This window comes from Heterocephalus glaber, unplaced genomic scaffold (assembly GCF_053883595.1).
Source record: "Heterocephalus glaber isolate CG9 unplaced genomic scaffold, H.glaber_assembly_v1.0 deba00001553, whole genome shotgun sequence".
Classification (NCBI taxonomy): Eukaryota; Metazoa; Chordata; class Mammalia; order Rodentia; family Bathyergidae; genus Heterocephalus; species Heterocephalus glaber.
In genome coordinates, this window is record NW_028258344.1 from 28,492,517 (window position 1) to 28,513,940 (window position 21,424).

General features: G+C 36.0%; 1 protein-coding gene across 18 annotated transcripts in view; it reads left to right on the forward strand.

Moving 5' to 3' along the window:
- Ralyl (RALY RNA binding protein like) overlaps positions 1–21,424 on the forward strand; it is a 733,271-nt gene that overhangs the window by 690,128 nt on the left and 21,719 nt on the right. For 14 of the 18 annotated variants that reach the window (XM_013071205.3, XM_087190535.1, XM_013071200.3 and 11 more), the window contains one exon: positions 5,034–5,206. The exons of the other annotated variants lie outside the window; for them this stretch is intronic. In XM_013071205.3, coding sequence (XP_012926659.1) covers positions 5,034–5,206 — 173 coding nt within the window. The remainder of the gene's footprint in view (positions 1–5,033; positions 5,207–21,424) is intronic. 18 annotated transcript variants of the gene reach the window in all.

Sequence of the window (21,424 nt, forward strand, 5' to 3'; positions counted from 1 at the left end):
GCCCAGCTATGCAGTCAGATACATTTCAAGTGGAGCGCCAGCTCTAGCGCCTATTATTGTGTGACCAGGGGCACCTTACTTAACTTATTTATGGCTCACTTTTCCTGTGTGCCAAGTGATAAATAAGGCGATGCTCCAGCATGTTTCAAGGACTGAAGTTAATGAAGGTTAAACACTTCCTGTTAACACTTACTAAGCACTTACTAATTTGCATCCATCATAAACCTTTTATTCTATTGAAATCCGTACTTCAATAGCAAAATTATAAATTAGGTATAAACCTTTTATTTTGGGGGGTTCTATTCCACTGTTTCAGAAAAAAATCAAATACTAGCCGTCTTCTCTGCTCACAACAAAATACTATGGTCATTCATCACTTTGACTTAAAGAAACCAACAAAGAGCCCAAAAGATGCCAATGCTCAAAGGCAGCCATTCTCCATGAACACTTGAAGACTTCACGTTTTATTTTTCTCTTGACAATTTCTCAATATATAAACATGAACAATTTTCCTCCAAAAATACCCTAGACCCCAGATTTCATTTTGACTTCATAGTGAGGGTCTGTCGAGTAGGAAATGGCAAGAAGGTTTCTTTCAACCTTTCTTCAAATGCATACTTTTTGCTTCTATGGTGCCAAATTCACCTGTCACTGTATGGAAAGAATGTGACACTCAGACATATATTTTCATTACGTGGTTCTACACAGCTCATGAATATATTACCAAACATTCAATTTGTGTGCAACGGTCCGGGTTAGCTAAGATGGATACAAAGATGAATAAAAATATTTATGCCTCAAAGAAACTCTAAGGCCAGACATAAATGTACACATAAACACATGCACATACACACACACACACACACACACACACCTACCTGTGCATTCACACACATAATAAAAAGTAAAAATTATAAGTAGGAAAAGAATAATATAATGTTTAGAATAAACTAGACAATATTACTCATTTTATAAGAAGTAAAATTAGATAATTATTAATAAAAATGGAACAAATTACGTTGTTTCTCTGTATCAGTAAGACAATTATTGGAGCAAATCTGCTATTTAAAGTATACACCAACATTGTTATAAACAAGATGTGCTTTCATGTGTGATTTTATTCATGGAACCTATCATTGTTTAGTGACTATAACATTTCTTATTGAGACAATAACAAATGTCTATGCTGACTACATAGTACTAAAGTACAGGCTGATTGTATTTTGGTTAAACTCCTACAAATCAATTACTATTATAATTAAAGCTTTTTTTCTAAGTCCAGATAATGTCTTCAAAGCATTTAGCTTTCAAGTTAATGAAAAAGTGAGGAAATGAGTATAAGTTACAAGGTGTTTGTTTGTTTGGAAGTGAACTCTGTGGGTAAAGCTACTGCATTTGAAATATACTATCAAAAAAAGTCATGCATGTTGTATGTTAATACAAAAAAGGGGAATGATCTAATATATCTATCTAAAAATAAAGAGGCCAAGTCAAAGCCAAAATCCAAAATTATCCTTATAACATATTCTTAGATATCAGTAATAGTGAATTATTTTGATGTACACAATTTGTCTATTATAATCAAGTAATTAATTCAGATTCAATTCAATAACTAATTTTATTATAATATTATAATAATTATAATATTACAATACTATTATAATTACTTTAATATATTTGGATGATCTTTACAGTTTAAAAGCACACGCATAACATTTTTTTCTTATTTGAAGATACAGAAAATTTCTGAAGATATTACTTTTTTGCTCCCTTTTAGAAAAGAAAACTACAGTTAATAATACTAAAAATTAACAGAAGTTTGGATCCAATAATCCATATCCTTTCTAATACTTTATATTATCTTTTACATATACCGTGGAGGGTGAGTATAGAGCACATCACCATGATTCTTATTAACTGAATAGTATTGCTCTTTTTAGTTTACAAAAGATAGACATTGGTCTTATCCCCTTTGACTGTGGCAGGCACCTTGTAAAAGAATAGGTTAAATTTCCCGAGAATTAAACAGTAGTAAAGAAAAGGGGGAGAGGCAAGACACCATTTGAACCAATTACAAGACAGCACTTGATCAGGGCTTTAGTTGATCAAAGGAGAATGAATCACATTCAGCTAGGAGAAACAGGAAAGTCAGCTTGGATTCCAAAGTTAATTAAGACAAATTGATACATAAAGCCAGATTGGAACTATGCATCTTTAAGTCAGGTCCTACTCAGGTTCTTTGAAAATCTTCTATACTTCCTTGGCCAGAAATTTTTCCACAGGGAAGAAAAGTATGGCTTTAGGAAAACATAAAAGTTAGGACATTTTTCACTGTGTAGAATTACAGTTGTCCACTCCCAACTCTCCATCCCGCTTTTTCTTGAGCTACCAATACCAGGTCTTGAAAAACAGGGCATTTTGACCAAGCATCATGGTGACCTGCAGTGAAGGGAAAAAAGATCAAATGATAAGTACAAAAAACAGTGAGGGGAGAAAGTAAAAAACCAGAGTGGCCAAATCCACTTTGCAGTTGAAAGATCAGCCATACTAAAGACAGCAGAATAGATCAGAAGATGTGACTAATGGCAGAAGGATTCCAAACTCTTCATTGTGGAAGTAGTCTGTCCATGAGAGCTTTTTCTCAGTGACTGCTGGTCATAGGCGTGTGGCTGGGTGAGCCTAGGTTAAAGATCTAGAACTACAGAGGACAGTGACACCTGAAAGGGACATGAGATGTATAAAACCTAACAATTTTAAGTAAGTGTTAAACTGGGGGTGTTTTAAGTCTATAGCTTTTTGCTTAATTTCTCTTCTTTTAACTCAGATACCAGGGTCATCTTCTGTAGAGTACACCTTTTTTCTCTTTAACTCAGTATTTCCTTTATGTATTTTGAATGATCATTTTCTGGATTTAGAAAAACATCTTGATTAAGTTTTACAGTTTCCACTGTATAGTCTTCATAGGACTGTCCATGCAAAAGTTACGTCAATGTCAGAGAAAAGAGAGGAATGTATGCCACCACGCATGCTGCCTGCCATCAGCACACTTGCACATGCATATGAAGATAAAAAATATAGCTTTAAAATCAGAATTTGCTTCTTCACATGAGTTTAGCTGTTATAAGGAGAAATAATGAATCTAATAAGATGATAGAAAAACACTCAAGAATATACGCAGTTCGAGTCCACACATGTGACTTAAATGACTTCTTCCCTAAAGCAAAAGACCACAAAGTTGGTCATTTTAAGATGTCCACAGTAATTTGTTTTAACCTTCATTAAATCAACCAATTCTTCTCCTCTTCTGAAACAGGGCCTCATCTCCGCAAGTTTTTTTGAAGATCAGTCCCTACAAAAGCCTCCTGTTCCATGCTTGTACTCGTTGTTATTGTTACGACTTCAACATATTCCCAGTGAATTCTACAACACATTTATGCAGTCCAGCATAGTTCATAAAATATTTCCCAAACATAAGCTTTGTAAATCTTCACAGCAGACCTCAGAGATAGGTATTATTATGAATATTTTCATGTAGATGAGAAAAGAATGACTTAATATGCTTAATGACCTAACCAAGTGGCAAAAAGCTTCAAACTCAGTGTTTGTAGCGCTACAGGTGAGTGATTGAACTAGCACTAGACTTCTGTACCCTAACAGCAAGGACAACCACACCCCATCCTAGTGCTTTATTTTCACTAAACTTTATTATTTGTAGAGTTAAAATATAAGTATGATTAAGTACACAGTTATTTACAGAAGTATTGATTATTATGATTTTAAACAGCTTACAGGAAAGGCTATCTGCTAATTTATACATTATATTTTTATCAGAGTTATCGACCTACTGAGTAGTTATACTTGAGGCTTTACGGTGATCAAAATGTGTTGATACTTGTTTTCCTTTTAACTCACATTATGAAAAAAATGAGACTATCCCAGGTTCCTTTGGCTCAATAAACTATCTTTATTGTCATAAAATATCAGTAAGTAAGCTCAAAATGTACAAAATGTAGCATCTTTTAAAACTCAAACAGTGCCATGATATCCTGATAAAACAACTCAACTTTCAAAATAGATATAAATACATAGGAATAAGTTAGAGAAAGGGAAACATAAGATGATCTCACTTATTCAGTATCTAGTCTTCCTTGATCCTTTCACAGGAGGCGAAAACCAACGACTAGGAAAAATAATTCTATGCCATCTGCATAATTGTTATTTGGGTGAGTTTGTATAAATGGAACACATAGTTTCTGACAAAGGAAACCCTGCAAATGCAGAAGGTGGCTTCACTTGTTGAGCACTTATTATTTGCAAGTCTCTGTGCTAACACTTTGAATATTGGCTCCAAATCTGAAAGTTGAAGAAGTAGTTTTTCTCATAGTACAAAAGAGAAAACTGAGGCACAAGGAAGGTGAATCATTTCAGCTTTGCATGGCATCACAAAACTACTAAATGCAGGTTGCCTGAACCAGGATTTATGTTCTTAACCATAGCATTTAAATACATCTGCCAACACAATGTAGACTTTAAAATTTCAAAGGATTGTCCTCGTATCATCTGAAAGAAAATATATCTATTTTTGTACCTCATTTTCAGTGACATTTTTTCACTTAGTTTTGAATGTGTCTATGAGATTTCTCCATCCCCTTTCCTTAAGTGAACAATTTTTATGTTATATATTATTTTTGCCCTTTGTTTTTTATGTTTTCCTTTGAGAGAGAATATCCTTCTTAGAAAGAACCTCATATAAAATATCAAGAAAGGTCAATCTTTATATGTAAATCATTATTTATGTACTACTACCATCTAGATTTCCTTATTTTTGCTAATTCTATTTTAAAATGATATATTTATATGTAGCTTTTCACAGACACACGATTAAATAAATTCAAATAAAAACATATTACCTTATGTTTTACATGCCTTTAGCAGTACCCAGACTTTACCCTTTCATGGACTGTTGTTTCATGGTTTATCCAAGTGACTCATGAACAACCCAAGGTAGTAGTCATTTGCTTTTTCCCCCCTAGAAGCTCAGAAGAAGCAATTGGAAGAGAGTATAGAGCTGATTCAAGATGAATGTGTGTCAGAGAATGCAGATCACTCTACAGAGGAGCCTGCTGAAGGAGGGCAAGATGCGGATGGAGAAGAGATGACTGATGGGATAGAGGAGGACTTCGATGAAGATGGGGGTCATGAGCTGGTAGGAACTAAATATTTGATGTCCACAATCCACCACTTAACAGCATTAGCATGTTAGCAACACATTCACTCTAAAACAAAGATTAAATCATTTGGGGCTTATTTTTTTCTTTTATAGAGATATTTAAGGAAACACCAGTATAGTGCTTTGCACATAATAAGTGCTCAATACATTTTTGCTGACTTAAAATATGAGAGTGCCAATGAATGAAAAATAAAAATACTATACATGTGATTACATATACCTGAAGTCCTAAACGAAAGGCTTTCTTTCACACATGCTATATAATAAAAAGAATCTTGCATTTGTTCAACCTAAATAAAACATGCTGGTGCAAAAGACCATTTTCTGGAAGATACATGGCTTTTCTCTTAAGAATTTCGCTCACTGACCGTAATTATCTGTACTAGATGTGTGGGCAACAGTTCTTTCTATAGCCTGCTAAATAAGATGACCCATTAGTGTGTGGTCAGCTACCATTTTCACTGCCTATGGTGATTGTTGTGACTTGGAAAGTTAGCCAAGACCTAATTCTTTATATGCTTGATTTTCCCAATGTTCCCATTGTACCGCTTATTTCCAGACATGGTTTCCTGAATAACCACACCAGGACTTCATAAATATATTGATATATTGATAAATATATGAGGCTATTTCTCACATTTTATCAAACATGAAATTAAATGTACTATGTCAAAGAAGTTGACTAATAGAAATGGGGTAAGGACAAGTCTGTGTGTGTGTGTGTGTGTGTGTGTGTGTGTGTTTATTTATTATGGGCAAGTTACATCAAACTTGGATTATCCCAGATTATATCAGATTTCAGTTTGTTTTAATACCTATTGTTATGTAATTTTGTGGTGATTATCATTACTTTTGGATGATAACAAATTTATCGATACATTGAAAGATAGCTTAATTTTACAGAACTTAACATTCCAGCTCTGTTTAACTTTCATGGCACATTTATTTAAACTTTTCAAATATGAGCTTTCAATATGCACCCCTATTTCTACAAAATTCTTTAATTTGACAGACTCAAGTAAAAGTTTTTAGAATTACAAAATATTGATTCCAGGAATCTATTGGAAAGCAACTAGGATTAAAGACAAACAAGCAAAACTTCAATTTAAAAACATGATTGCCTCCTTTCACTCTAAACTGCCTTCTGTTTCAACAATCCATTGTGACTGGCCTTCCAGAAGGAGTTTATTTTGCTATTTGTAATGATCACCACTCTGCTCTTGTTTTAATTTACTTCTCAGCAGAATTTTGCATAACTAGCCACTTCCTCTTTCTGATAGAAACTCTTGATTGACCAGTTGCTCATTCTCCATTTCTGGTGCTAGAACTATTCCCTCCATACTCCGAATTTAAATATTGGAGAGGCTCAGGGCTTTGTCATAGTCCACATTCTCTTTCTACACACTTTCTCAAGATGATTTTATCATATACCAGAGCTTTAAATATTATCTACAGGTCAAAAATTTCTAAATCTACATTTCTCTTTCCTAATGTATTCCTGGAACTCAGGAATCAAATACTCAGCTACCTATCACCACATAGATCTCCAATAAACAACTGAAGCTTCGAATGTCTGGCAACATTCTTGTTTGTTTTATTTTTTCCTGCTAGCTTATCCTTTCCAAGTCTTCCTTATTCTGGTAAATAGAATCAGCATCTAGATAGTTATTAAGCCCAAGAGACTAAGAATATTTTCAACCTTTGCTTCCTGTTAATTCTACCTCCAAATCATAGCCCAAAGCCAGTTGGAACTCCACTGCCAAACTCTAAGCCAAGCTACCATTCTTTTCTCTTTAGACTCTTCAATAACTTTGAACCTGGTTTTCTTGCTTCAGCTTCTTGCTTCAAGGAACCCAATCTGTACAGAAGGATTAAAATCTTCATAAAGTATATACCCGATAATGAATACCATTCCCTTGCCTAAAACCCTACAGTGATTTTCATGACACTTAGAATCAAAATTCCCAAGGGTATGAATGTAAATTATGATGGTGTTTGGTGAAAGATGACAGCAGAGAGAGAATTTGGTGAAGAGAAAGAGATAAAGTCCCAGTACTAAAGAGAAAGGAAATTGAAATGGAATGATATTAGCTGCCTTAGACATTCAGAATCTTTCACTGCAACTATTATAAATTTGAGAATTTAGTGGCAGATGTTTGAGAAAGGTCAAGTAAAAACTATAGCAGTTGATGATAACCTCTGGAGACTGAGAAGTGGTGGGAAGAATCACAGATTTGGAGAGAATGGAAAGGATTTGAGAGAACAAATATTGAAAACATACAAATTACTAATTTGGAAAATGTATAAAAATTGATAGTGTGGTTAGTCAGTTGATGTTAAAGTTCAAAAATTAATAAAATACTATTTTGCAAACTAGTCTACCAAGCTTACCTGGTAATAGTTAAAACTGATTATTGTTTTTTTCATTCTGATAGTTTATGATTCATTGTGCTAAGGAGAGTCTAGGAATTGCATTCTTAAATTCCCAAATCATACTGATGCTGCTGTTGTGGTGCCCAAGCTTTGAGAACTCCTGTTAAGAAGTTATCCATCTGTCTAGCTGTGGGACTTTCTCCATTGGATTTTATCTGCTCTGGTGGAAGCATGGAGAAAGAAAACAGTTTCAGAGTTGGTTTCTTGTCAGACAAGTACAAAAGAAACAGTAAAATGAAGATATTACTAAAAGCAGTGGCTCACTAGAAGGCTCAAGGTTAATAGGGAAGGAAGGGGAAACAGGAGGGAGCTGAAAAGGAGAAAATAGGCACAAAAGGAATGATACCATATGCAAGTAGGGCCAGAGAAAGAAGAACTAAACAAATAAGAGAAAACCAAAAGTTGTACTTAGACACTAAGCTATTTCAAAGGTATGACAAATACTGGTGATGACATGATCCATAAGTGGTGATGGAGGTAGAATCAGAGCAAAGGTCATAGCAGATAAGTAACTCAAAACTGCAGAGGCTTGGATGCAAAATGGGTTATCTAAATGGGCAGAAATCTTCCAAGTATGGGATGAAAAGTAAAAGAATAAAACAGTCACCAAGTTGTCATAAAAGAGTTAGCAAAAGTCCCAGATCTGTCAGTATCCAATCTAATTGAATTACTGTAAACAGACACTTTCTTGGAGTCTCAACTTTCTTACCTGCCTATTACAAGGGTTAGATTTGAAACTTCTGAATGCCTCTGGTAAAGCGCGTACCCCAGGAGCAACATGTATCCCATGCAGCTCTGGGAATAAAACCAAACCAGTGTTTGAATTATGCTCCGAAGGCACAGAAAGTAACTGATCAGAGCTACTGCTGCCTCTTCCTTTACATTTGCTTAGAAAGCTTAAGAATTAAATCTTAAGTACACTATTTTGTTCTAAGAGTTGGAAAATAATGAATTTAGATGAGCTTATTAATTCATCCCTGAAATATAAATGGAAACTAGCGAGTCCCTTCTAGCGATTTACAAAAGTTCCCTGATCTAGTTTCCACTGTTTTTGACTTTCCAATCCACATGAAGGAAATCCTCTTGAATTTCCAAAAATTGGAAATAGAAGCACGAATCTCTTTTTGTCATAACAGAGATCATTATAGATTTGAAAAACAGTGACCCAATGATACTTATAGTACACAGTAGAAATAAAACAGTAGAGGTAGTATCCACAAGCTCAGATGCTGCTTAAGGCAAATGAGCGTGCAACTGTCAGAAAAAGAGGAATTGGATCTGAAGCAAGAGGATTTCCAGAAAAATGAGCTGGCAGGACAGCTGTAGGAGGTAATGCCCTGTGATGCCCTCTTCAGCAATAAACCGAACACATGAGCACAGACTGTCCAAACAACATCTAGTTCTAAAAACCCACTTAATGACATTGACTTCCATGAAGCAATCTATGCAATAGGTTCTTGGGAACCTATTATGTGTGAACCAGGTGCTGCAAAACAATGTAAAAATAAAATGATTGCTTTATGTGTGGAATGAAATGTTTGAGAAAATGACTTCTTGTTTCAAGTAGCTTAATGTCTTATAGAAAGATGACTGATTTTCCTCCTGCATAAAAAATAGTCTTGGACTTGATAATTCATAAGGCTAAAATCTACAAGTCCATAGTAATCTACATGTATATATTTAATTAGTGCACCAAATTAGTGCATCAATTTGATTTTATTTAAAATTGAATTCTCAGGCCACATGTGGTGGTGCATGCCTATAATCCCAGCACTAGGGAAGCTGAGGCAGGAGGATTGCTGCGAGCTCAAGGCCAGCCTGGCCTACATAATGAGTTCAAGGCCAGCCTAGAATAATCATTTGACAGGGTATCAAATAAATTAATTAATTAATTAAACTTGAATTCTCTATAATGATTTGCTATGGATATACTGTCAAACCATTACTATATCCTTATTTCTGAATGAAACTATTAACAAAGTTATTAATGGATTAGTAGATGAATGCACTGAGACTTGTGCTGTGGGACTAAAGAAAGAGAATCATATTTCTTCCCTCACAAGGGATGTGAACTCACTAAGACTACAGACCATAAAGATGAAGCAGGACATATACAGAGTAGTAACAACAGGGGAAATAACAGTTTACAAGTGAGGAATCACAGAGACTTGTATGGTCAATAAAGACTTCCAGGTAGAAGGACACTAGAACTTTACTTCAAAGGATGCTAAGTTAAAGAAATACCAAATGCTTACATCAAGGAAAAAATATTCAAATCATCCTTCATTGTCCTCAGATCACTTTATGGAAACCTAAAATGCTTTAGCTATTTTATATGATAGGTAGTTAGGTATGTAAGTATGTAAAGATAAGTGTTTTTAAATACATCTACTAGTAACTTTGCAAATGTTTACTTTTCAAGCTTTTTTATTCTCTTTATTCATATGCACCAAATTTGTGTCCTCCTTTACATAAAATAACATAATCCTAAGTAAAAGTAGTCTGTGGCATAATGGAAAATACTATAGAAAAACAAGTGCTTAGAACCTTCCTACTTTAAAAAAGCAAATGAACTCTCCCCAGCTTTCTGAGGAAAGCTTTCTCTCTGTACTCAAGGACATTACAGAGTTGCCAGATGTGCTATGGAGCCTCAGAAAGCCTAGTGTTTTTCAAAGCAAAGTTTTGATCAACTTACATCCAATTTCTAGCATTCTCATACTGTACTCACTCGCATCTGTACTTTCATCAGGCTGAGATTTGAAACTACAAAGCTAAACCATCAATTCCCAAAGGAAGCTGTAGACAAGCAGTACATTTAAATGGATTAAGGAGAATTTGAGTTCTTTTGAATTATACTTGTAATGACTTTTGCCTTTGATGCCTACACTCAGTCAAATCAGGCAAATCTAGTAAGAATCCACAGTAGAATTACCCAGCTAGACTGTATACTTAAGGCATGCGCATAAGCCAAGTACTGTGTTGCAATACCTCTTTTAGGATTTTAAAAGGCATTCACCTAAACAGTAAGTCACCTGAGTTTACCACCTATTGAATTTTTAGGCACACTTGGGAAGGCCTTGACTGCAAATCTAATCCTGCAATTTAAAAGAACTCGGAGTAAGCATTCTGGTAAGCCATTGAAAAACTGAAATGCATAAAGCATTCTGATCAATATTCTCAGTCTTTCTCTATGGGAAAGAATAAAAATGGCTCCTTTTTAGAACTTTTTGTTCCTTTGGTAATGAAATCCTTCATCTGGATGTTCCCTGTTATCAACTGTGCTTCCATTTCTTTTTTGTTATCGCTTAGACTGAATGCTAGCTAGAGGACAAATGAGAGCTCTGTGACACATTCCCCTAATTCAGGTAGCATCAACTGGATTAGAAGTACAAATCACAAGGAAGCAAAAACATTGACTCCTTAATCTATTTCGTTTGGAGCATGTATTTCAGCACAACATCCAAAGAGCTTTCATTTGAATGTTGTCAATCTATTGTATGTTATGTTCTGTCCTCCTTAGAACAAATACTGAAGGTATAAAGACAGCCATTTCATAATTGAGATGAAGTTAAACATAGGACAAAAACCATAGTTCATGTGTCCTATAAATAACCTGTATGATTGGCTGCTGAGGTCTGATCGAAAATAACAATGAGGAGGCCAGGTCTTTTCAACAGAAATGGAACATATCTAAGCCTTTGACATGAGACGTATGGTGATAGATTGACATCTGTGCTTCAGGGCCTCTGCTCTGGAATCCGATCCTCTCTTTAAAAGCTCTGGTCCCTCTGTATTAAAAGCTCCTCATAACGAAATTTCAGACTTTATACTTGGCATCTCAGTTTATTTCAATCATTATAAGTTTTACTGAACAATTCTGCCTAACTCACTAGGACAATTCCTTTTTCCGGGAGATTAAAAGACCTAAGTTATAAGCTAGAGCTCTGTCTACAGTCTGAAGAAGCAAGTTCAAATCCCCATGTCTCCATCCAAGCTGCTTACGTGAGTTCTCACTGGCCTCAGTGTTTTTATCTGTAAAAGAGAATTAACAACATGTGTCTGACCAAAGGTTTTGGTAAGAAGTAAATAATGTCTAAAACACCGATCATGGAATAGATAGTTAAAAATTTGATAAGTTTTTGTGTTTTGCTTTTGTTACGTATGTCTTTTTACATATTTCATTCTACTGTCCTCTTTCATTTTATTTAATTCCTGTAACTCTAAAGTTACCATGCCACTCCAGACATAGTATATATAACTTAGTTCCTATTTATATTAATAATAATGGCTTTAAATCAGCCTCTGCATAGTTATAGTACCTTGCTATATTTATAAACACATGCATAGTTTTATACATATACATATGAATACCTATACATATACATAGTTATACTACTTTGCTATATTTGTATACTTGCTATACAAGGTACTTGTACCCTCGTATACCTCTCAGACTCTCCTGGTTATTTCTAAGGGTTCCAGGAAGTATCTCAGCTATACTTAGCAACATATAAGAGTAAATGCTTCTCCTACCTGCCTACCACCTGCTTTCCTCTTGAAGGTGCAGCCTTATGGAAATCTTTGCTGGTGTTTTTTGGGGTTTTTTTTGTTTTTTGTATTGGGGATCCAACTAGGAACCTTGCACTTGCGAGGCAGGCGGCAGATGCTCATGGTTTTTATGAGAAGACATTGCTCTCTGCCAATAGGATTGCCCCCATCATACCCAAAGATGCAACACCTACAAGGTGCAGCCAGTGCAGGGATCCTTCAGGGCTCATTGAACCAGAGAATCTACACTAGGTTCCATATTAAAGTTGAGAGGCGGATGATCCTGTCCCCATTCCATGTTGTAAATTTCTAGCCAGAAGGACACAGCTTAAAGGCAGAAACATGAATTCTACCATTAAGAAAAGAGGCCTAAATATTTTATAATAAATCCCTATTTTCCCCTTATTTCTCTAGAAATTCTGCTCCAAAGAGCTGCCAATTCAGTGTTGCAAAGCTTAAGCCAGGCCATGTCATTCTGCAGTATAACTCTGCAGTAACTGCACACCACATTCAGAGTAAAAACAAGTCCTCACAGTGATCTGCAAAGCCTGCATGATCTAGACTCCACTACCTCTCTCCTTGGACTCCTCGGTCTCTCTCATTCACCCTATACCAACTCTGTGGCCTCCAGGCCCACACCATTCAGCTCCTGCCTCTGGGCTTTGGCATGTGTTATACCTCTAAATGCAGACAGCAGAAAGGGAGAGGCCAGATCATAGAAGGCCTTGTTGTTGTGCACAATTTTCAAGTTTATCCCACAAATTTCAAGTCTGTAAATTGGGAACTGCTTGTGCCTAGGAGAAAATTAGAATGTAATACAACCTAGTGGTCTAGTTAAATGTTTTTTGGAGTGAGAGACAAATAGGTTTACAGATATAAATTTTAAAATACAGGGCATTTATTTAAATTTGCATTTTAACTAAACATTGAATAATTTTCTAATATAGTTGTGTTTCATATATTACATGTGCAGACTTACTGTTGATTAAGCCTAAAGCAGGCTGTGAAGAGTTTACCCCACAATTGGCTTGTTTTGAGAAATGAATCTGGCTGAAGCCTACGTGTTGAGGGTAGAGTAACTCACACTCCAATTTTGTTTTTACAACTAAAACCTTTTTATTAGAAGGACAATGTTTTAATTTTAACCATATGTTTTGTCTATTATTTTAACTTTGTGAATAGTTTGTCTTGTCTTTCATTAGTCTTGTTTACATTAGTTTTTATAGAAACTGCATGATTGTGTATCTTTTATGTATTTTTGCCTTTGTAAGTAGCTTATTTTTATCTCAATTGATTATTAATAAAAATGAGCGGCTTGGGCTGGCTAGCGCCTTTGTCAGTTGCACCGGCATTGGTTGTCCTGGAACCTTGTTTTTTTGTTTGTTTGTTTAGTTTTGTTTTGTCTTAATTTTTTTAGGCCTGCATTGAATACTGGGGAGGATATTGGAACCTAACTCCAGGGGTCTCCTGTAACTGGCACAGGGGACCATAATTGCGGTCTTCCCTACATCAACACTTCTCAGCTCAAAGCAGTTAGATTAAAACACGGGGCTGGGGATTTAGCTCAGTGGTTCTGCTGCCTGCCTCACAAGCACAAGGACCCAAGTTCAAGCCCCAGTATCAAAAACAAAACAAAACAAAAAAACCATGCCCTTTCTCCCCTAACTGCAGTTGGAAATGTTCTTTGTAGAGAAAATTATCATAGACAGCTAAGTCAGTTAAACATATCATAAGTCCTTATAATCTACAGAGACAAGCCATGATTAGGCATACTCACCTTTCCCTAAAAACACAATTACATAAACAAAAAAGGGGGACACAGATACCTCCACGAGCTCAATTAGATCTTGTTACTTTCACTTTAAATATTTTAGATCCACTTATGTAAAACAAATATACTCCATCAAAACTCCATTAATACAAAGATGAATCTGTAGACATGTTCTAGACAGTGTTATCAAAGGATGTCCTAACTAAAAGGTAAGTGGCTCAGTATAATTAATAACATAGGGGCCAGGATATGCTTATTTTTCAACAGAGAATAAAAATATGCTGTGGTCATCATCCCAAAACATAGAACCATGGACCAAGATGATAAATTCACTGCAAGCAGCACGATGTGACACCCCTGCTGAAAGCCATACAAAGGCTGCATCTGAATGACTCCCCTCACTTGTGATGGCCCTTAGACTTGAAGAGATCACCAGACCTGATGCACCACCCACTGATGAGACCCAAGACCAAACAGGCCCCAAAGACAATCACAACTCACCATGATGCAGCTGCCATTTTCAAACATAATATTATGTTCAAAGTAGGGTGTGAAGAGTTAACCCCACAATTGGCTTGTTTTGAGAAACGAGTCTGGCTGAAGCCTATGTGCTGAGGTCAGAGTAGCTCACAGCCAAATTCCATTCCCACAACTAAATTCTTCTTACTAGAAGGACGATGTTCTAATTACAACCATATATATTTGTCTGTTCTGTTCCTGTGTCGAGAATGCTTTGTCTTGTCCTTTATGAGTCTTGCTTCATTTAGTTTCCATAGAAACCGCATGATTGTGCATCCTCTCACGTATTCCTGCCCTTGCACATAGCTTACCTTTACCCCAATTGATTACTGATAAAAATGAGTGGCTTGGGCTGGCCAGCACCTTTGTTGGTTGCACCAGCATTGGTCATTCTGGAACCCGCTTTCTCTCTCTTAGTTCTTTTATTCTTTTTTTCCCTCAGGCCTGCGTTGTGCACTGGGCAGGATAGTGGACCCTAACTGCAGGGGTCTTCAGTAACATGGGACATAATTCTACCAAATTTTCTGAAATTCAAATTCAACTGACTTCCTATATTACTGGCCTTGAATAAATCAATAAACTGTTCAACTTTTTTCAGCTTTGGTGCTACCAGCTATGAAACTGAATATAATAGCTAAATCACAGGCCTTTTTTTTCTTCAGTGCTAAAGATGAGCCTAAGATCTCCCCTAGTACTCTAACACTAAACTGCATATCAAACCCTTTTCTAAGGTTCTTGTTAAAATTGAATGACATAAGGCCGGGGATTTAGCTCAGTAGTGTCACTGCCTGCCTCACAAGTTCAAGGTCCCGAGTTCGATCCACAGTACAAAAAAAAAATTGAATGACATAAACTATGGGCTACACTTAACAGAACCACTGGCACAAAGAAAGTAAAAGAAAAAAAAATAGTATCGGCCTCTGCATAAAGTACCTTTGTACCCCCTCAAACTTTTCTGGTTATTTTTGAGGGTTCCAGGAAGTCTCTCAACTATGCTTAGGAACATTTAAGAGTAAATGCCTTAAATTCTTTTATTGGTACATTTTAGGTATATAATATGTTAACATTTATCATTGGGTGCTTGCACTTGTACATGATGTATCTTGGTTCTTATTTTTCCCCCCACTACCTGTGTGCCCTTCATGCCCTCCACCCTGCCCTATTTACATAGACTTTGTTTCCATTTTTTTTCTTTTCTCATAATTTTTCCTTTCCCTTCTTTCCTTTTCCCCTCCCCTCCCACCGCCCTTACCCCTTTGGACCTTTTCTTCCTATTTCAAATAATCAATTATTTATTTTAATCATTTTCATCCTTATTTACACTTTCAGTTTCTCACACTAGAGAAACTATTTGGTATTTACACGTGTGTTCTATTTATTTCACTTAAGAGGATGGCCTCAGTATGCATCCATTTAGCTATAAATGACTCTAGTTTCTCATTCTTTATGGCTGAGTAGTACTCCATTTTATTTTTTAAAAAAAAGAAACACATATCTTCTTTATCCAATTTCCAGTTGATGGGCACTTGGGCTGTTTCCAAGCTTTAGCTGTTACAAACTGTGCCACTGTAGACATGGGTGCACATCTATTGTATACCTAAAATGTACCAATAAAAGAATTTAAGGAAAAAAAATATGAGAAACAGAGGCAGAGAACTAGCAATAGAGAATCAGCCAGAGGGCATACTGCATAACAAGCTACCATTTCCATTAACAACAAACTCCACTGTGTAGGAATTAGCCTCAGAAGGCATGCACATGTTCATAGATTGGTGAGTTTCCTTCTGGACTCTCTAGCATGACATGTGCATATCTGTTTATGCTTGCACCAGTACTACACCATAATTATTTTACAAATTAAATAATGGCTTGTGTAAGAAGTCAAAAAAAGAGTAAATGCTTCTCCTACCTGCCTACCACCTGCTTTCCTCTTGAAGGTGCAGCCTTATTGAAATCTTTGCTGGTGGTTTTTGTGAGAGAACATTGCTCTCTGCAAATAGGTCTGCCCCTATCATGCCCAAAGATGCAACACCTACAAGGTGCATTGTCCTAGAGAACTCACATCAGGTGGACCTGCTATTATCATTGTCTTCACCTGGTTTCAGTTGCTGTAACAAAATTCCAGACTGGGAAATTTATAAAGAGTAGAGGTTTGTTTGGCTCACAGTTCTGGAAACTGGGAAGTCCAAGAACACAAAGCCAACATCTGCTCAGCACCAAATGGAGGCCTTCTTTCTCATCATAACATGGTAGAGGAGATCAATTGGTGAGACAGAGCAAGCTTTCTAGCTTGTGTTCCTCTTCATCATCATACAAAGTCACTCATGCCATCATGGCCCCATCCTCATGACCTTATCGAATCACCTCCCAAGGCCCACTTCCAGATGCCACTAACATATGAATCTGGGGATTAAGCTACCAACACACAAAATTCTGGGAACACATTAAAGCCATAGCAGTCATAATTGACTCATTTTCCAAATGAAGTTTTCACTAAAACATTACATTTATGGCAACATAACCTTCATATGGAACTTTGTGGCCTTAAAGGAGTATTCAGATTTGCTTAAAAAATACTTATTTGATAAGAAAGCCTTCGGGAAACAAGTGTAATATTATGAAAGAGTCGTGCTTTAATTTCATTTTGTTAAATTTTTCTTTAGTTTTATGGTTCCTAGCTTATTCAAACCAAAAAACTGTATTTTTAAGTCCCCTTCTTGTGGCTTTTCTTCAGACAAGACCAAGCATAGCTTGTGATGATATATGGATTTTATTTTAATTTTTGCCATAGATTTGCTCTCTAGCTCAGTTGATCTGGTCAAAAAATTGGTAACAAATAGTAAATCATGTTTTTAAATAACCTAAGAACCCTTATATGTCACATTTTTCTATAGCAATCCAACCAAATATTTATTAAAATAATAATCAAAAAACCTATTTTAATGAAATAATGTCAACACGTTAATATGCCAAATAATGTTAGTTACTCAGTTTTCAAAGAATAAGGACGACATAGTAGTTTCTGGTTTTATGGAGTCCTCACTATGTAGAAAATGGGAGAATGGTGTGATCTTAGCTAAGGTGCAATTATCACATAGATTATGTATTAAGGTGTAGGAATGATAAGACAAATGACTCTGAACATCACAAAGGTTTTGACATTCAAGTGTTTTTTTGAAGACTGCAAAAGCTATTCAAGAAAGAAAAAGGAGTTAGATGGCATTTCATATAGAGACAATGGAATACATGAAAAAGAAAGGCTGGAAAGAGTGTGGTAAGTCCATTTAGAAGCTGCTAGTTTAGATTGGCAAAAGCAATAGAATTCAGAGGATAGCCCCAGACCAGAAAGCATCATATCATGGAAAAACTTCTTAGAAATACAAATTCTCAGACTCTACATAAACCTTACTACATTAATAATTCTGAGTGGACTCCAGCAATCTGTGTTTCAGCAGGCATTCCAGATGATTCTGATGCCTAAACTTGGGTGTACATAACATCATTAGGTGCTTTTTTTATAAATACCAATGGTATTTTATAAATTCCATTATGGCCACAAGCCATAATGATGAAATCATACCTTTAGGGACTGGGCCTGAAGATGTTTTAATGTGTATCCAGGGTTGAGAATCGGAGGGATAGAGTATGTGGTACATGCAGATGGAAGAGCAAACAAACAATTCACCAAAGAATTCTTCAAGAAAACACCAATTAAAACCACTGCATTCCTCCCTCTTCAGAATGGTCACCATTGACTAATATCAAATGTTTTCAAAGACTTTGAGAATTGGAACAATACCATGCATTTAAAGAAACAGAGGTTGCCTGAAAGGTAAGGGAAAAAGGCAAGAATTGACTTTCCTAGAATATCATTATGCTCTTAATGAACATCCACATTTATTTTAATACTTGGGACTTACATTGTACCTTCTGGAGACCTCCCCTGTGTTCTTATTGGAGTTAAGAGCTTTCTCTCCACCTCATACAAACCTCCATTAGTATACTTCCCACAGTGCTGGGCCAGTTCTTTTAAGTGTCTGTTACTCCAGCTAAACTGAAAATCCTCTGAGCTCTAGGTGTTCTCTCTTAATTTTGGATCCATCATACCTAGTACACTATCCAGCATCTGTATGAGGATGGATGAATGGCTGGATATGGATGCCAGATTATTGGATATGCCTTGACACTATCTTATTACTCTATGTATTTGCATAAGCTTATTCCTTCTACCTTGAATAACCTGTCCCCTCTTTATTTTTTCGATCTGGTGAACACCTCTTTACTGTTGAGATTGATCTCTTCTATGAATCTGTCCCTACACAAACACATATTTATTTGAATTTACTTCTTCCTTCAGGCCCTTCTCTCTATAGAGCTCATCATACTTAACTTGTTATTTTATAATTAAAGATATCCCTCCTTCTGGCTCACTATTTGTAAATTTCTCAGGGCTTATTTTTTTTTGTACTTTTCCTTAGTATAGTGCTTAGCATATGTTAATGTTAATAAATATTTGCTAAAGAAAGGGAAAGGAAAGTGTCTTCAGATTACCTTAAATACATTATGAGCATTTTAAAGCATATTGTATTGTCTGTTGTGATCAGATTTTGGTATAGGTTCCTTCTGTGCTTTGGAGGATTATTATATAAAGCATAGAAGTAAATAGTTTTCATTGTAAGTTATTCATGAGGTCATTCAGGCAACAGCCTTCGTCTTAAAGGCACTGAGGAGGAACAGAAGGAGGCTTAAACCCAACATGTCAAAGTCAGCACAGAAGTCTTGACTCTGTTTTGTTGGTTTTCAGAGTTGTATTATTACCTCCCGTGAGTGATCAAAATGCAAATCAGAAGCAACCTGAATTTAGTTAGCAAAGCTAGAACACTGAGTTATAAAACAAACCAGAAAATAAATCTCTTCCTTACATCTATTTTTAAAGCCCCAAAGTATATGGAACACAGAAAGTCAGAAGCTCATAAGAAAATAAATTTCAGAAGATTCAAGACTATAGTATCCCCCCAGATAAGTAAGATAGATGCTTCAGTATCAGCTGCAGCTAGAAGGGCAATGTGGTCATTAGAAAACAGACTTTGTGACTAAGGGCTGCTGAGATGTAGAGAGCATTGTGGTAGACATGGAAATCTTAGACTGGCTCTAATGATATTAAAAGTCAGGATAACAACTCTAATGTACAGATCCAAATAAAATAAAATATTTTTTCCACTCCTGAGTTTCTGTACAGTGAGAAATAACAGAAGAGCATAAAGAGGTTCTGAAGTTCCTGGGAAAGAAAAGTACAAAAACAAGGCTTAGATATTAAAAAGGAGAGGCTTACTTTTTCAGAAATGCTATAAGGTAAAAGAAGCAAATAAACCAATCTAAAGATTCTGTCAGATTGCAAGACTACTTTTGAAAATTGCTGGAGAAATAACTACCCCCCCCAAGATCTCTCTTTACTAATATAGAAAAATAATAACTTTTTAAAAAATTGAATGAGCATTAACAGATTCAAGGGGATGTAAGTGACATTGAAGTGAACAGGAAACTAGTGTCAAAAGAAATTTGTATTGGATAAAATTAAACAGGCAAGGAAGGCTTTATTCATGACTATTTCAACAGAAGTCAAGACTCTTGAAATAGGAGAGAGTGAACTCACCTCCTGCTATAAAAGGCCGGGAAGTTTTTGCAGCATGGGTGAGCTAGTGGAAAGTGTGGGAAGATATTAGAGGGAATTTGGCCAAATTGCCTTTTTTGTTTGGTGCTTATGACATGCAGGGTTCCTACTCTCCCACAGAGACTGGAATATTACAGGCTGCTTTCCTTCTTGATGACTAGAGTTCACAGGTATGACTCCCAGGTTCTTAGGAAAGACAGCACTGGGTTTGTAAGGCTGGAAAGAAGCTGGGAGATTTGCATCTCAAAAAGTCAGAGAAAGAATATACAAATAAAAGTTCTCTAAAGTAAATGATCTAAGAAAAGGAAGGGCAAGAGCCTGAAAACAAGAAGAAACCTATTAATTGTATCAGACTGAGTGGTCGTTAGGAGAAAAATCACACATTTTGCACACCAAGGCAGAAGCAAGGACAATTAACTTTCCCCAAGAGGCAAAATCTGTACCTTCTGACAGTCTCCTCTACAGCTCTTGAGAGACCGCAGTCCTAATTCTAGAGCTTTGCTTTTACACATGTCAAATTAAAAATAAATCTGGACTTAGTAAGGAGAGGCTTATTTGAAATGATTATTGCAAGGGAGGAAAGGGACTGTTGCAACAGGGAGAACATTTTAACTGTAGATCTGCAAGCATCTCAAGGGATAGCTAAAAGAATTTTCTTTTATCCAAAGTACAAACAAAAACCTGCTGTGAGTGCACATTGAATAGAGAATGTTTTACCCTGAGCTACCCTTATTTCCAGGAAGGCTCCCAAGAAGAAAGTAGTTGGTGACTTAGGTTGGTCATGAGCTGAAGTTCAAGATTCTAAAGAAGGAGAGAACCTACAGCCAAGGTTTGATTAACAAGCATTTTATTCTCATTGACCAATAGGGACAATATCGGTCAGTTAATCATTTATGAAAGGAAGAATGGGAATTCAGAGGATCTGTGTCTGACCTTGTCATAGGTAAATAAGGAGGGCTGAGTCTTTTGAGCTCTGAGTTCTTCGTAGTAGCCATTTCCCAGAACTGGCTTCTTCACTGTTTTTCAAGATCACAGGACTAAAGTAAAATTCCACATTATCCATATGTAAAGATTTTGTTTTGCTCATTATCTCGGAGATATGTCTACACTGTAAACCTTGGAGAATGAGCTTAATCTCTAATATGATTTATCTCTGCAAAGTAATAGAAAGGACACAGATTCATAGGCCTCCCAATACACACTCTTGGAAAAGGCAAAGACAAAATGAGTCTCTCTTGCTTTTTTTTTTTAA